This window comes from Lithobates pipiens, unplaced genomic scaffold (genome assembly GCF_037356315.1).
Source record: "Lithobates pipiens isolate NorthernLeopardFrog02 unplaced genomic scaffold, aLitPip1_a1.2 Scaffold_16, whole genome shotgun sequence".
NCBI lineage: Eukaryota > Metazoa > Chordata > Amphibia > Anura > Ranidae > Lithobates > Lithobates pipiens.
In genome coordinates this window covers 39,689,299-39,705,541 of record NW_027507748.1, presented here as the reverse complement: position 1 = coordinate 39,705,541, position 16,243 = coordinate 39,689,299, and the positions used below count along the sequence as shown (strand labels likewise).

The 16,243-nt window shown below is 47.6% G+C and overlaps 1 protein-coding gene across 1 annotated transcript in view; it reads right to left on the bottom strand.

The window, feature by feature from the left end:
- LOC143981717 (T-lymphocyte activation antigen CD86-like) overlaps nt 1-16,243 on the bottom strand; it is a 66,573-nt gene that overhangs the window by 35,583 nt on the left and 14,747 nt on the right. The window contains exons 2-3 of the mRNA XM_077479758.1: nt 3,814-3,970; nt 2,043-2,101 (exon numbers count right to left, since the gene is read on the bottom strand). Coding sequence (XP_077335884.1) covers nt 2,043-2,088 — 46 coding nt within the window. The 5' untranslated portion in view covers nt 2,089-2,101; nt 3,814-3,970. The remainder of the gene's footprint in view (nt 1-2,042; nt 2,102-3,813; nt 3,971-16,243) is intronic.

Below are 16,243 nucleotides of genomic sequence, written 5' to 3'. Positions count from 1 at the left end.
GTGATTCTCAACCAGGGTTCCTCCAGAGGTTGCTCGGGGTTCCTTCAGCATTGGGCCATTTCTGCCTCTCAGATAAGTTCCCACTCACACCATTGATCTTTTTAGCTATCTGTAAGGAGGTAATTCTTCCCAATGACCACAAGTGTAAGGACCATTCTTCCCCCTCACCATCACACTAATGTATCATGAGTTGTAAATTTTAAATTTTTAGCAGGGGTTGCCCGAGACCAGTGAACTATTTCAAGGAGTTCCTCTGTGTTGAAAAGGTTGGGAAAGGCTGCTCTAAGGGGGTCTATATAACCTTACTGAGTTTTTCTCTGCCACAATTTGCACTTGTGTACTTTATATCTAGTTGTGTGTTTACATTTTTTGTGCACATTATTTGTTTGCCACATATTGCACTTGCACTTTATACCAGTTGTGTGTTTACTATTTTATGCATTCTATTTTATTATTCTCCTGTGGATCTATTATTATAGATTAAGGCACAGATTATTTTAGTGTAGAGCCATTCCAGTGAAGCGTATTTTTATCCTAATGTATGTAGTGTGTATGCAGCAAGTTGTACTGCATTTAAATGTAGTATGTTCCATTTTGCCCAGCGAACATTAACCTAGCACATTGGAGTAGGGTGACTATGTGTCCCCGGGAACAGTCCCGCATTGCCCGGGACAGCCCCGCATTGCCTAGGACAGTCCCGCATTTTGCAGGTTTGTCCCGAGTCCCAGTCACCTTCATCCCGAGACAATACAGCGTCCCGGAATGAAACTAACACAGCCACCCTGCACAGTGCATTCTGCACCCTAATTGGGCAAAGCTTTGCCTAATCAGGGCACAGTAAAAACTGGTTGTTACGGAGCGGGGACAGGAAACCGGCTGTAGCATCCTTAACAACCGATGAGTCATCAGCTGTCAATGGGCTTTCCCGCTGACAGCTGAATAATAAAAATATTAAATTGCCAGTAAAAAAATGGTGTGGGGTCCCCCCCCCCCCAGGCTTTCGGGTCTGGTATGGATTTTAAGAGGAACTCCACACCAAAATTAAAAAAAAAAAATGCTGTAAAAAGCCATACCAGATCCTTATCTGGGCATGCAGCCTGGCAGGCCTGAAAACCTGAAGAGTAGATAGTTGCACTTCTTGATAGGGCTAGGACTGACTGTGATGCAGCGATCTGATGCACACGCAGTGCGCACAAAAATTTCCTTCTCTCCAGGAGGAAGGTTCAGACTACCAAATCCAGGATGGAATCACCCTATTTATGGTCAACCTAAGGGTAGACTGTGCCCTGTTTTTTATTTTTTTATTTTTTTTATTAAGAGTAGAATTACTCTTATTCTCTGTACTTAAGGATCTAATTATACAAAATGAGTTGCGCGAATGTCAGAAAGCAAGCTGATCAAAATCTGACCGTATGTTTTTGAATAGATTAACTCCTGTATCAACAGCGCTATCTAGTGGCCAAAATGTGTTACAGTTTTCTGAAATACCTCCAAGAGAAGATATACCACTATTTGTCCACTAGATGGAACTGATGATAGTGGAGTTATTGTATTTGAAACTAACTTATTTACAAAGTTCTGAAACAGAAACAAAAAACATTTTTTATTTTCAAGATTTTCAGTCTATTTTTTTTATTTGTTTAGCAGAAAATAAAAATCACAGAGGTAATCAAATACCACCAAAAGAAAACTCTGTTTGTGGGAGCAAAATGATAAAAATGTATTTTGGGTACATTGTTGTATGACGGTGCAATTGTCATTCAAAGTGTGACAGCGCTAAAAGCTGAAAATTGGTCTGGGCAGGAAGGTGTATAAGTGCCCGGTATTGAAGTGGTTAATATCAGAAATGGATTATGGCACTTCTCAGTACGGTACAAATTACAATTTGCCATATTTATGCCCAGAGCGAGGATCTGAAAAACATTTGCTGACGCATTTATCTAAAAAATGATACAAGGAGGTGATCAGCTCAGATCTAGCAGTGTGCTTCTGCGTCTTGTCGCTGTACATTCTACAAACGATCATTTCGATCATTTACTCACCTATGTTTAGTAGGATAATTATGAAAACGATCTGAGTCTTGGCCATTTTTGATGGTTGCCTGCAATTAAAACAACAATAACTCGTTACCGAACAACTCATATTCTAGATACCAAAATAGACAGCAGTCCATTCCAATGAAATCATCATTATGAGAAGCTTATGGGACCGCTCACGGTTGCAGTCCAGTTGTTTTTTTGTTTTGTTTTTTCATAAAAAACGCATAGATTGTAGATTATATGGGTTCCAATGGCCTAGTTCACACTAGTGTGGTCAGTTCTAGTGCAATAGAAAAAAAAATGCTGCGTTTTTTTTCTGCACAGAACTATACTGGAATGCAGCAAAATGCTTTAAAAATGCACCAGAACGCACGGGGATGCATCTAAAGAAAAAAACTGTATAGTCTGGAGGAAAGAAGGGAAAGGGGAGACATGATTGAAACCTTTAGGCTCGGTTCACACTTGTCCGATGCGGGAGCACCGGGAGTTCCCGCATCGCACCCGACTCGCACAGCAGTTCACACTGCCCTATGGGTGTCAGTGCCTCCTCATAAGTGCTGCCTATCAGTGCCACCCATTAGTGCCACCTATCAGTACCCATCAGTACTGCCTATAAGTGGCACCTATCAGTGTGCATCAGTGCTGCATATCATTACCCATCAGTGCTGCCTATCAGTGCCACCTATCAGTGTGCATCAGTGCTGCATATCATTGCCCATCAGTGCCCATTAGTGCTGCCTATCAGTGCCCATTAGTGTCACTTATCCGTGCCCATCAGTACCACCTATCAGTGCCCATTAGTGCCACCTATCAGTGCCGCCTATCAGTGCCCGTCAGTACTGCATATCACTGCCCATCAGTGCCACCTATAATTGCCACCTATCAGTGCTGCATATCAGTGCCACCTATCAGTGCACATCAGTGCTGCATATCAGTACCCATCAGTGCCACCTATCATTGCCACCTATCAGTGCCCATTAGTGCCACCTATCATTGCCCATTAGTGCCGCCTATCAGTACCCATCAGTGCCACCTATCATTGCCACCTATCAGTGCCCATTAGTGCCGCCTATCAGTGCCCATCAGTGCCACCTATCAGTGCCGCCTATCAATGCCCATCAGTGCTGCATATCATTGCCCATCAGTGCTGCATATCAGTGCCACCTATCAACAGTGCGCATTAGTGCCCATCGGTGCCACCTATCATTGCCGCCTAGCAATGCCCATTAGTGACGCCTATCATTGCCCATTAGTGCCGCCTATCATTGCCCATTAGTTCCACCTATCAGTGCCCATCAGTGCCGCCTATCAGTGCTGCATATCATTGCCCATCCGTGCCGCCTATCATTGCTGCCTATCAGTGGCCATCATTGCTGCCTATCAGTGCCCATTAGTGCCGCCTATCATTGCTGCATACCAGTGTCACCTATCAGTGGTCATCAGTGTGGCTTTATCAGTGCCTGTCAGTGCAGGAGAAAATGTACAGTACTTATTTACAAAATGTTATAACAGAAACAAAGAAAAACGTTTTTCTTTTTAAATTTGTTTAGCAAAAAATAAAACCCCAGAGGAGATTAAATATCAACAAAAGAAATCTCTATTTGTGCAGAAACAATTTAAAGATTTTCATATGGTTACAGTGTAGCATGACAGGGCAATTGTCACTCACAGAGTGACAGCACTGAAAGCTGAAAATTGGCCTGGGCAGGGAGGGGGTGAAAGTACCTGGTATTGAAGGGGTTAAGTTTGTCTAGAGTAAATCAGCTTGACTTACCTTATTTCTCACTCCCGCAGGTTTTACACACGAGTGCAAGGCGCTGAATCAACAACGTGGCACCGCAAGGAAATCAGATGAAAAATATGTTGTCGGCGCGCTTCAATCTTGAGTGTCAATAACGGCGTCAATAGGACAGAAAATGGGAGGAATTTTCCTGAAGGGACAAAGAAAAAAAAAAAAACACCATGAAATTCAAAACAATTCAAGACACTAAAGTGAATGTCCGTACAGGGAAGGATGTCTTCTACTGCATCTTGTGAGTGGTGTATATGGATATACAGTGCAAAAAAATAAAATAATATATATATATATATATACATATTTTTTTTTTCCCCTGTCTGGTGATTTGTACAGTTTTGTACAGTTGTATGCTCGTTGATAACAAGAATAATAGAAGTCCCGATGAGTAATATCTTGGTTGACTCACTCCGCTGTTTCTTATTTGCTTTTGGTTTTCCTTCCTTACTAGAGTTCTCATTCAGCTTATTAACTGATTACAACATTGTCCAAATGTCACATCCAGGGCCAGAACAAAAGGGGAGGAGGGCAGAAGGGACACGTGCCCTGGGTGCACCGTGCAGTGTAGATATGTAGAGGAGGGTAGACATGTGCACCGTCAATAAATTAGTTTCTTTCCGTTTTGTATTAGCCCTTAATTCGTATTTTGTAATTCGTGTCCGAAATTTAACTTTCACTAGGTTCGCAAACTTTTCGTAACAATTAGGAACGTTCGTTACGATGAATTAAAAAAAAGCAAAAAATACCTTTCTCAATATGGCAGTCGTCGACTTATTATGCTCATTATTGGGGGCTCCCACCATCCCTGTGCTGTGCTCATTATGAGGGGCTCCCAACATCCCTGTGCTGTGCTCATTATGAGGGGCTCCCACCAACCCTGTGCTGTTCATTATGGGGGGCTCCCAACATCCCTGTGCTGTGTTCATTATGGGGGGCTCCCCCCATCCCTGTGCTGTGCTCATTATGAGGGGCTCCCCCCATCCCTGTCCTGTGCTCATTATGAGGGGCTTCCCCCATCCCTGTGCTGTGTTCATTATGAGGGGCTCCCACCATCCCTGTGCTGTGCTCATTATGGGGGGCTCCCCCCATCCCTGTGCTGTGCTCATTATGAGGGGCTCTCACAATCCCTGTGCTGTGCTCATTATGAGGGGATCCTCCCATCCCTGTGCTGTGCTCATTATGGGGGGCTCCCACCATCCCTGTGCTGTGCTCATTATGGGGGGCTCCCACCATCCCTGTGCTGTGCTCATTATGAGGGGCTCCCACCATCCCTGTGCTGTGCTCATTATGGGGGTATCCCACAATCCCTGTGCTGTGCTCATTATGAGGGGATCCCCCCATCTCTGTGCTGTGCTCATTATGGGGGGCTCCCACCATCCCTGTGCTGTGCTCATTATGGGGGTATCCCACAATCCCTGTGCTGTGCTCATTATGAGGGGCTCCCACCATCCCTGTGCTGTGCTCATTATGGGGGGTTCCCACCATCCTTGTGCTGTGCTCATTATGAGGGGCTCCCCCCATCCCTGTGCTGTGCTCATTATGAGGGGCTCCCCCCATCCCTGTGCTGTGCTCATTATGAGGGGCTCCCACCATCCCTGTGCTGTGCTCATTATGAGGGGCTCCCACCATCCCTGTGTTGTGCTGACTTCCTGGGATTTTAAATTCATCATAACAAATAATCATAATTATTACGACAATAATAAAACAATATTAATGAACATTCTTATTTTGTCCGATTCGGAATCTCCCATTGACTACCAGTACCAGTCTCCCACTCCCATATTAAAGAAAGTCATTTTCCCAACCCTTACTCAGCAGCACAAAACACCAGTCGCGTTTCCGTTGTAACAGAATTTGAATCCGAAATGCGTCAACGTATTTGCGTATACAATTCGGAAGCATAGAAATTCGTATTTTCGGAATGCTTCCGAATATACTGTACGAATTTTCAGAAATTCGTATGAATTTTCGATGCGCACGAAACCAACCGCACATGTCTAGAGGTGGGAAAAATGCATTAGGAGCTTTGGCCCCTCCGTTCTCGGGCACCGAGCCACCTATCTCTCTACTCCTTCCAATAGCAGCCTGCTGGGGGCGAAAGAGAGCAGGTACCAAGAATTACACAATAATTCTAAGGCCGCGTACACACGCGCGGACTGTTTGCCCAACCTTGTTCGTCAAACAGTTTCGGCAAACAGTCCGCTCAAAATTTGCATGAGCGGACTTGCCCACACACGAGCGCACTGTTTCAGCGAACTGTTTGCCAAACAGTTCGCTCAACTTTTGAAATGAACGGACTCGCCCACGTAAGGAGGAGGCAAATCCGCCCATTTCGAGCGCGTGTACAGGTAGGCGGGGCCCGCGAAGGAGACGTCGCGGGCTCCGCCGCCTGGAATGGGCTTAAAGGGGAACCCCAACGGCGAAAAAAATCGGCGTGGGGGTTCCCCCAAAGTCCACACCAGACCCTTGTCCGAGCACGCTACCCGGCCGGCCAGGAAAGGGGGGCGAGCGAGCGTGCCCCCCCTCCTGAGCCATACCAGGCCGCGTGCCCTCAACATGGGGGGGTGCCGCGCGGCCCCCCCACCCCAAAGCACCTTGTCCTCATGTTGATGAGGACAAGGGCCTCTTCCCGACAACCCTGGCCGTTGGTTGTCGGGGTCTGCGGGCGGGGGGCTTATCGGAATCCGGGAGCCCCCTTTAAGAAGGGGGCCCCCGGATACCGGCCCCCCACCCTATGTGAATGAGTATGGGGTACAATGTACCCCTACCCATTCACCTGTGAAATAAAGTACAAAAAAAAAACACAACACAGGGAAAAAATATTTTATTGCACAGCTCCGGGGGTCTTCCGTCTTCGGGGGTCTTCTCGCCGGACTCCTCCGCTATCTGTGTGTAGCTCTTTTACTAGCGGAGGAGTCCGGCTTTCTTCCTCCCCGCCGCCGGCCTCTTCTCCCGACTTCGGGGGTCTTGTCCCCCTCTTCGGTTCTTCTGCCGGGCCACCGCGCCTTCTTATAGCTCTTTTGCAGGCGGTGGCCCGGTCTTCTGTCGCCGCTGCCTTCCGTTCTTCTGTCGCCGCCTTCGGTTCTTCTGCCGGGCCACCGCGCCTTCTTGTAGCTCTTTTACAGGCGGTGGCCCGGTCTTCTGTCGCCGCTGCCTTCCGTTCTTCTGTCGCCGCCTTCGGTTCTTCTGCCGGGCCACCGCGCCTTCTTGTAGCTCTTTTACAGGCGGGCCTCCTTCTCCTTCGCGGGCCCCGCCTACCTGTACACGCGCTCGAAATGGGCGGACTTTCCGAGCGGGAACAGTTTGCTCATTTCGAAAGTAGCCTACACACGGGCGGACTGTTCGCTCAAACACAGTTTCAGCGGACAGTTTTTCGGAATTTCCGAAAGACTTTGTCCGTCCAACTGTCCGCTGAAACTGTCCGCTGAAAGCCCACACACGGGCGGACTGTCCGCCCAAACACTGTTCAGCGGACAAGGTTGGGCGAACAGTCCGCCCGTGTGTACGCGGCCTAAGAAGGAAGGGAGACTTCATATGAAAGCACACAGCAGAAAATAAAGAAGTCTAGTGACTGGGAGGTTATGTTTATTTACATCAGGGGTCTCAAACCCTGGTGGCCCGCCAGCTGTTGCAAAACTACAAGTCCCATCATGCCTCTGCCTGTGGGAGTCATGTTTGTAACTGTCAGCCTTGCAATGCCTCATGGGAATTGTAGTTTCGCAACAGCTGGAGGGCCGCCAGTTTGAGACCCCTGATTTACATTGAATGATCTCTGATAGGCAGAGAATTCTTATAGCTCTTTTACAGGCGGTGGCCCGGTCTTCTGCTGCCGCCGCCGCCGCCCGTTCTTCTTCTTCTTCTTCTTCTTCTCCTTCTTCTCCAGGAGATGTTGCCTCGACGATCTCCCTGGCCGGAATGCCAGGGACGCGCTGTGCTGCCACTTATATAGGGACAATGGGGCGGTGTCACATGGGTTGATGTCACATGGGTTGGTCACATGGGTTGATGTCACATGGCGACTGTGACATCAACCCATGTGACCAACCCATGTGACATCAACCCATGTGACACCGCCCCATTGTCCCTATATAAGTGGCAGCACAGCGCGTCCCTGGCATTCCGGCCAGGGAGATCGTCGAGGCAACATCTCCTGGAGAAGAAGGAGAAGAAGAAGAAGAAGAAGAAGAACGGGCGGCGGCGGCGGCAGCAGAAGACCGGGCCACCGCCTGTAAAAGAGCTAAAAGAAGGCGCGGTGGCCCGGCAGAAGAACCGAAGAGGGGGACAAGACCCCCGAAGTCGGGAGAAGAGGCCGGCGGCGAGGAAGAAAGCCGGACTCCTCCGCTAGTAAAAGAGCTACAAGAAGATAGCGGAGGAGTCCGGCGAGAAGACCCCCGAAGACGGAAGACCCCCGGAGCTGTGCAATAAAATATTTTAACCCTGTGTTGTGTTTTTTTTTTGTACTTTTTTTCACAGGTGAATGGGTAGGGGTACATTGTACCCCATACTCATTCACATAGGGTGGGGGGCCGGTATCCGGGGGCCCCCTTATTAAAGGGGGCTCCCGGATTCCGATAAGCCCCCCGCCCGCAGACCCCGACAACCAACGGCCAGGGTTGTCGGGAAGAGGCCCTTGTCCTCATCAACATGGGGACAAGGTGCTTTGGGGTGGGGGGGCCGCACGCCCCCCCTCCCCCAAGGCACCCCCCCATGTTGAGGGCACGCAGCCTGGTACGGCTCAGGAGGGGGGGGGCGCCCGCTCGTCCCCACCCCCTTTCCTGGCCGGCCGGGTAGCGTGCTCGGATAAGGGTCTGGTGTGGATCTGGGGGGGACCCCCACGCCGTTTTTTCGGCGTAGGGGGTTTCCCTTGGAATCCATACCAGACCTAAGGGCCTGGTATGCTCTCGGAGGGGGAACCCACGTCAAATTTTTTTTCAGAAATTTGGCGTGGAGTTCCCCCTTCAGAGCTCATTCTCTGATTGGCCACGGCAAAAGTCGCCTGGCCTGGGGAAACCTTTCTGGCTGTGAAAGCTTTTTGCATTCATTCAGCTAAATGCACGAACATTCTCCACAAAGTAGAGGCTAGAAAGCCTTTATGCGGTGACTCACCTCTCACTGTCTGGCAGCTCCGCTCGGGCTAAGGAACGGAGCTGCCTACGTCACTTCCGGGTTTCGTGAAGCAGCCGAAAGCCGGAAGTGACTGCCTGTCTAAGAGTGACAATGCTCCCGCCCGTAGAATCACAGTGATTTTACGGGCGGAAGCTAGTCGGCGTTCTGCTGTGCGCCGCAAGGCGGGTTTTTAACCCGCAAATGAAGCGCCATGAATGCAATCTTGTGATTGCATGGACGTGGCGCTTCTCATAGTGCACTGTGACCGGCGCCACAGTACACTATGTTAAATTGTTAAATGACATTTTTTTATTTTATTTTTTAAATGTCTTAAAGGGCCCGTTTTTTTTTTTTACTTTTTTTTTTACTTTTTGTTTTATTTTTATTTTTTTTTACTTTTTTTTTTTTTTACACCTAGGGAGAGGGGGGGCGGCGCCCGGGCGCCCCCTATGGGCGGGCCGCCACTGTTACTAGGTATGAATGCCGGTTGAAACTGATCCCAACAACATTGGAATGGGAAGCCTAATAGGGTTGTGGGAGGGAAAGACTCAGGCGAGAGGGATAATCTATTGAACCATTTTTCGATCATAGTGATGAGAACATTCAAGCGGATGGGATGAATTATTTTTCTTGAACGAATGAAATTCTGACTCTAATTGACAGAGTCTCCAAGTTCTCCGAGACCTGGGAGACCCGGGTAACCTTTCGAGACTCCCGGACATTCCGAGAGATGCAACAGGATAAAAATTGATATCTGACTGAAGCTAATCAATTCTGGAGTCTGAAGGAATCACCTGCTCCCTACTTCGGAGGTGCTACAACTAAGCATAATCCTAAGCAATAGGTGGAGAGGGCAGTAATGCCGCGTACACACGACCGGACTTTCCAGCACACTAGGTCCGACGGGCTTCCCGACTGACTTTCGGCGGAGTTCCGATGGACTTTCCGAACGAAGGACTTGGCCACACACACAATCACACCAAAGTCTGACGGATTCGAATAGCCAGTAGCCAAAAGCTGCCTTAGCGTCATGTTCTATTTCTATTTCTAAAGTCCGTCAGATTTTTGGACAGCAAAGGTCCGATGGAGCCCACACACAATCAAATTGTCAGACGGATTTGAACCTTTGCTGTCGAAAAGTCTGGTTGAGTGTACGCGGCATTAGTGGTGGTCCCACCCCTTCTCCATCTCTAATGCCGCGTACACACAATCGTACTTTCCGGCGGACCAGAGTCCGTTGGACAATTTCGTTCGTGTGTGGGCTCCGGCGGGCCTAGAAATAAGACTTGCTTCAAATCTTTCTGACGGACTCGAGTCTGTGTGCTAGTCCGACGGACTAAAACCGACGCTAGGGCAGCTATTGGCTACTGGCAGTGGCTATGAACTTCCTTATTCTAGGTCATCAAGCTTGAATCTGTCTGACTTTTGGAGAGATCGTTTGTGGACAAGTCCATTCGTTTGAAAGTCCGGCGGACCTCAGCTGCAAAGTCCGTCGGATTGTCTGCCGGACCAAGTCCGACGAAAAGTCCGGTCGTGTGTACACGGTATTACCCTTTACCTGCCTCCTCCCTTCTCTTTTTCTAGTGCCTCTCCTCCCCCTTCTGTCTTTTTATTATTATTATTATTATTATTTTGTTTTTTTTATTTTTCCCCTCTCCTTCCTCTTTCTCTGCCCTGTAGTTTGGCTATGGTGGTTGTGGATGGATGATATGGGAACGCCCTGAGATGGCTATCTACCATTTTCTATGCCTTTATTACTCGCAGACTAAGTTTTCCACATATGTCCTATGTATCTCCTCTTCTTCATAGGGTAATCATTGACGGGGTATCTTAGTAGAGACACACATTTTTATGGGTCAAGAATAGTACCAATTGTACAATGTGTTACCGTATATACTCGAGTATAGGCCGACCCGAATATAAGCCGAGGCCCCCAATTTACCCCCAAAAAAACTGGCAAACTTATTGACTCGTGTATAAGCCGAGGGTGAGACATGCCTGTCCATCCCTGTGTGTGTGTCCGTCCATCCCTGTGTGTCCGTCCATCCCTGTGTGTCCGTCCATCCCTGTGTGTCCGTCCATCCATCCCTGTGTGTGTGTGTGTCCATCCATCCATCCATCCCTGTGTGTGTGTGTGTCCATCCATCCATCCATCCCTGTGTGTGTGTGTGTGTCCATCCATCCATCCATCCCTGTGTGTGTGTGTCTCCATCCATCCATCCATCCCTGTGTGTGTGTGTCTCCATCCATCCATCCCTGTGTGTGTGTGTCTCCATCCATCCATCCATCCCTGTGTGTGTGTGTATCCATCCATCCCTGTGTGTGTGTGTCTCCATCCATCCATCCCTTGTGTGTGTGTCCATGTGTGTGTGTGTGTGTGTGTGTGTGTGTGTGTGTGTCCAGCCTACCTGTGTCCCGAGCCTCCGTCCCGTGCCTTGCCTCCTTGCCTCCGTCCCGTGCCGTGCCTTGCCTCCTTGCCTCCGTCCCGTGTCGTGCCTTGCCTCCGTCCCGTCCCGTGCCGTGCCTTGCCTTGCCTCCGTCCCGTGCCTTGCCAGGATCGCCGCTCTTCGTCGGCGCCTCGGCGGCCATTCTACCCTTCAAACGCCGCGCCTCCGCCTCCGCCTTCGCCTGTGATAGGCGGAACACTGAATTTCCCAGCAGCCTGTGTTCCGCCTATCACGGACATCGTCTCATCCTCGTCCGTAGTACGAGGATGAGACGATGTCCGTGATAGGCGGAACACAGGCTGCTGGGAAATTCAGTGTTCCGCCTATCACAGGCGAAGGCGGAGGCGGAGGCGCGGCGTTTGAAGGGTAGAATGTCCGCTGTCTGTCTGCTCGACACGCTGATCGAGCAGGCAGACAGCGATGACTCGAGTATAAGCCGAGGGGGGCACTTTCAGCCTCAAAAAAGAGGCTGAAAATCTCGGCTTATACTCGAGTATATACGGTATATGCGTTTTCTACCTTATGATAGGCTCGCTCATTAGCCGATGTACCTTATGAATGTGTTTGCTGATTATTTGCTATATCAGCATTTTTATGACATAAACAAAAAACAAAAAAATTCTGACTGTGAATGTGGTTTCTGTTCAGGAAAATCTGTACAGAGTAGTGATGCACCGATACTGTTTTTTTTTTGTTTGTTTTTTTTTAACCGGCAAATACAATTACCAACACTTTCAGTCAAGTATTCACCGATGCTGAGTACTGATACCTTTTGTGGTGCGATTTTAGCCCATACAAAATGAATGGGCTCAAATGGCATTGCAAAAAAACGTATGCGATTCCTGCCCAAATAGCATGCGGTTTTCCCTCACCGCTCCTATGTGAACTCAGCCTTAAGTTACTACGACCAGCCTGGGTTCACACAGGAGCGGTGTGGGGAAACCACATGTAATTCTATTAGATTGTGAGCTCTTCTGAGCAGGGCCCTCTTAATCCTCTTGTATTTTATTGTATTGTAACTGTATTGTCTCCTTTTATATCCAAAGACATGCAGGTAGGTTAATTGGCTTCTGTCCAACATTGGCCCTAGTATATGGATGGATTGTGGGCTCCTTGAGGGTAGGGACTGATGTGAGTGTGCAATGTACAGGGATAGGGACAATTGTAGACACTCACAGAACTGGATGGACTGGTGTCTTTATTCAACCTTACTATGTAACTATGTATGTATATTGTAAAGCGCTGCATACATTTTTGCCAATATGTAAATCCTGAATAATAATTCAGAGAGGACAACGCATTTCTGTTAAAATTGCATGAGATTTTTTTTTTCACTGCGATTCGAGCCTATACAATTTGTATGGGCTCAGATGGCACTGTAAAGTATCATTTTGGGTATCGGAGGATTTGCATGAGTAAAAGCACTTGTGCAGATACACACTGGCACAGATCCCGGTATCGGTGAAGCCCTAGTACTTATTGTAATGGACATGTTCTAGGCACAAAGAAACCTGTTTAAAGTGGAACTTCCCTTACAAAAGAAAGTTCCTCTCATCCTTCCCACCCTTCCCCTGCCTGTATCGGATTTTCTGACGGGTTCCCACTTCCACTCTGCTCACCTGGGTTCCACTCCGCACAGCTGCCCTGCAATTGGGTGACTGGGAAGGAGGGAGTAGCTGCACCTATTTTCTGAGAAGAAAAAAAAGCCCTGATCCCTGGTATCTTCACTTCTTACAGCCCATTTAACGCCTATGTGCCAGGACAAACAGGGTGGGATTTAATACCCATGCGCTGCATATATGCATCCATATTTCCTAGCCATGCACTGCATGGTTCAGATCGATGCTCTATGCCAGTGCTGACTAAGCAGAATCGCTTTGACCCGTACTGGAAGCATTGCACAGAGAAGAGGGATCCCAGAATGGGGACTGGCTGATTGGGCCCTGACAGAGCTCAGTATTCCCAGAGGTAAGTACAGCGAGGACCGGCGGGGAGGGTATAAGAAGGGTGTACAGTGTTAGTTCGCCTTTTTATTTTTTCTGAATCAGGTGAACTAACATTTTAAAGTGATATTAAAAGTTTTTTTTTTTTTAAGATAAGAAATAACAAACATGCTATATATCCACAATACACCTGCTTAAAAAACTTTATCAAAAGTTATCCTGTATACTCACCAACATAGATGTAAAACTTGCATGTCAATCCATAAAAACAGCAAGAATGTTTCCAACCATAAAAAATGCTGACTTTCACGGCATGGCGACGTCGCGTAACCAAGCTCCGCCCAAAGTGTTTCGTCATAACAAACATACTCGCTGTTTTTACGGATTGACATGTGATTTTTGCATCTAAGTTTGTGAGACTTTTAATCAACTTTTTCAAATATCAGTAATACTACACAATGACATGTTCTTTATCTATCTCCAAAACCCTACATGAGTTGAGGATCTTTTCCGTTGGAGAGCCTCCTGTCAGTGTGGCTACAGACAAACTGGTGATCCAGCGAATCTTGTGGCTTGGGGCTGCGTTAATTGAATATGTTTGACCGCTGTACAAGGAGGTCCACTACTGAGGGTACGGGTCAGTGTGTGCTTTGCTCTTGGTGGAGGACCTCTAGAGCGCTTTTTGCATGAATAAACATGTTATACTTACCTGCTCTGTGCAGTTGGTTTTGCACAGAGCAGCCACAATCTTCCTCTTCTCGCCCCCCCCCCCCCGCTGGCGCTCCTGGCTTCTCCTCCTTGACCAATACCCCCAATAGCAAGCTTGCTATTGGGGGCACTGGTGTATGCTCGTTCCCGAGCCTCTGCATCCATAAGACACATAGAGCCATGGCCTGGCCCTGCCCCTGCTTCTCCTCATTGCCTCACTGGCTGTGATTGACAGGAGTGGGAGCTAATTTCTACCGTTTCTGTGTCTCAGCCAAAGGGGAGAGAGACCTGGGTCAGCCAAGGCTCTGGTACACATCACTGGATCAAGAGGGGGCTGAACACAGAAGGTTTTTTTTCCCTTTATGCATAGAAAAAACCTTCCGCCTTTACCACTTTATCCACTTGCCGACCAGCCGCCGCAGTTGTACTGCAGTAGAATGGCACAGCTGGGTGAAACAATGTTACGTCACTTCACCCTGTGGCCACTATGGGCATGCGCGGAGCTGATGCGTGTGCCCAGCCGTCACGATCACCACTGGGCCCCCACAATCGCTCAGGGCACACAGGGAACCAGGATCAGTGTGTGTAAACACACAGTTTCCGGTTCTCTGAGGGGATAAGTGATTGATCGTCTGTTCATACACTCACACCGATCTGTCATTTCCTCCTAGACAGTCCCCTCCCCCCTTCAGTTAGAACACACACTAGGGAACACAATCAACCCCTTGATCACCCCTTAGTGTTAACCCCTTCCCTGCCAGTGACATTTTTACAGTAATCAGTGCATTTTTTTAGCATTGATCGCTGTATAAATGACAATGGTCCCAAAAATGTGTCAAAAGTGTCCGATGTGTCCGAAATAATGTCGCATACACAATAAAAATCGCAGATCGCCGCCATTACTGGTAAAAAAATAATAATAAAAATGCCATACATCTTTCTCCTATTTTGTATAAGCTATAACTTTTACGCAAACCAATCAATATACGCTTATTGCGATTTTTTTTTATACCAAAAACATGTAGAAGAATACGTCTAAACTGAAGAAAAAAATATTTTTTTTTTATATATTTTTGAGGGATATTTATTATAGCAAAAAGTAAAAAATAATGTGTTTTTTTCCAAATTGATGCTCTTTTTTTTGTTTATAGCGCAAAAAATAAAAACCGCAGAGACGATTAAATACCACCAAAAAAAGCCCTATTTGTGTGGAAACAAAAGCACGTCAATTTTATTTGGGTGCAACGTCGCACGACCGGGCAAGCGTCAGTTAAAGCGTCGCATTGCCGAATCTCAAAAAGTGCTCTGGTCAGGAAGGGGGTAAAATCTTCCGGGGCTGAAGCGGTTAAGGCTGAACATACATTTTGGAATTTTATTTGCTTCGACCACAGCCAGTGCTGATGGGGAAATCCTTCTTGCAATGCTACTGCGTCCTGCTGGCGCCTTCCCCACCGGCAGAATACAATAACTGCTGGCGCGAAAAAAAGAAAAAACGACAGGCTGGTTGTACTGAAGTCGAAGGATGGAATGACAGCAGCACAACCAGCCTGCCCATCGATGGATTGAAATTAGGCTGGTTCCTGATAAACGGATTGAATTTTGCTCTGTCTATGGCCAGCTTTAGCTATTTTTTTTAATATGTTTGCCCTTTAGAGTAAAACTTGCTATATGAAAATTTCGGAGCTGCCGCTGGAACCCTTCTCGTTCTATTATTCTGACTCACTGCTCTTACTATTCTCGGAGCCGCTGACTCACAGCAAGCAGGCCAGGAAAGACTGTATAAAAAAAAATAGAAGTTTCTATTTGCTTTTCATTTCTGGGCCGAAGACTCAAACACACTGACTCCTGTTCATTTTGCAAAATGATTTTTAGTCACCTAAACACGGGCTGGCCACACATCCTGGGTGGGGTGGATTAAATTTTCTGGTGCTTTTTGTTAATGTATTGCTCTAAATTCATGAAGCATTTGCAGCACTTTTAGTTCTGACAGACTGTGCCGTGTCTGCAGTGTCTCCAGGGCTTAGTAAATGAGGTAAAGCTTCACTTTGCAAAGAATACCCAATCACGTGTAAGAAAAATGAAAAAAAAAACAGCATTTTTTGCTTGCACATGATTGGATGATAGAAGTCAGCAGAGCTTCTGCTCATTTACTATGATCTGGAGCAACTGCAAAGTGCACGGTCTATTTGTCTTTAGTAAATCAAC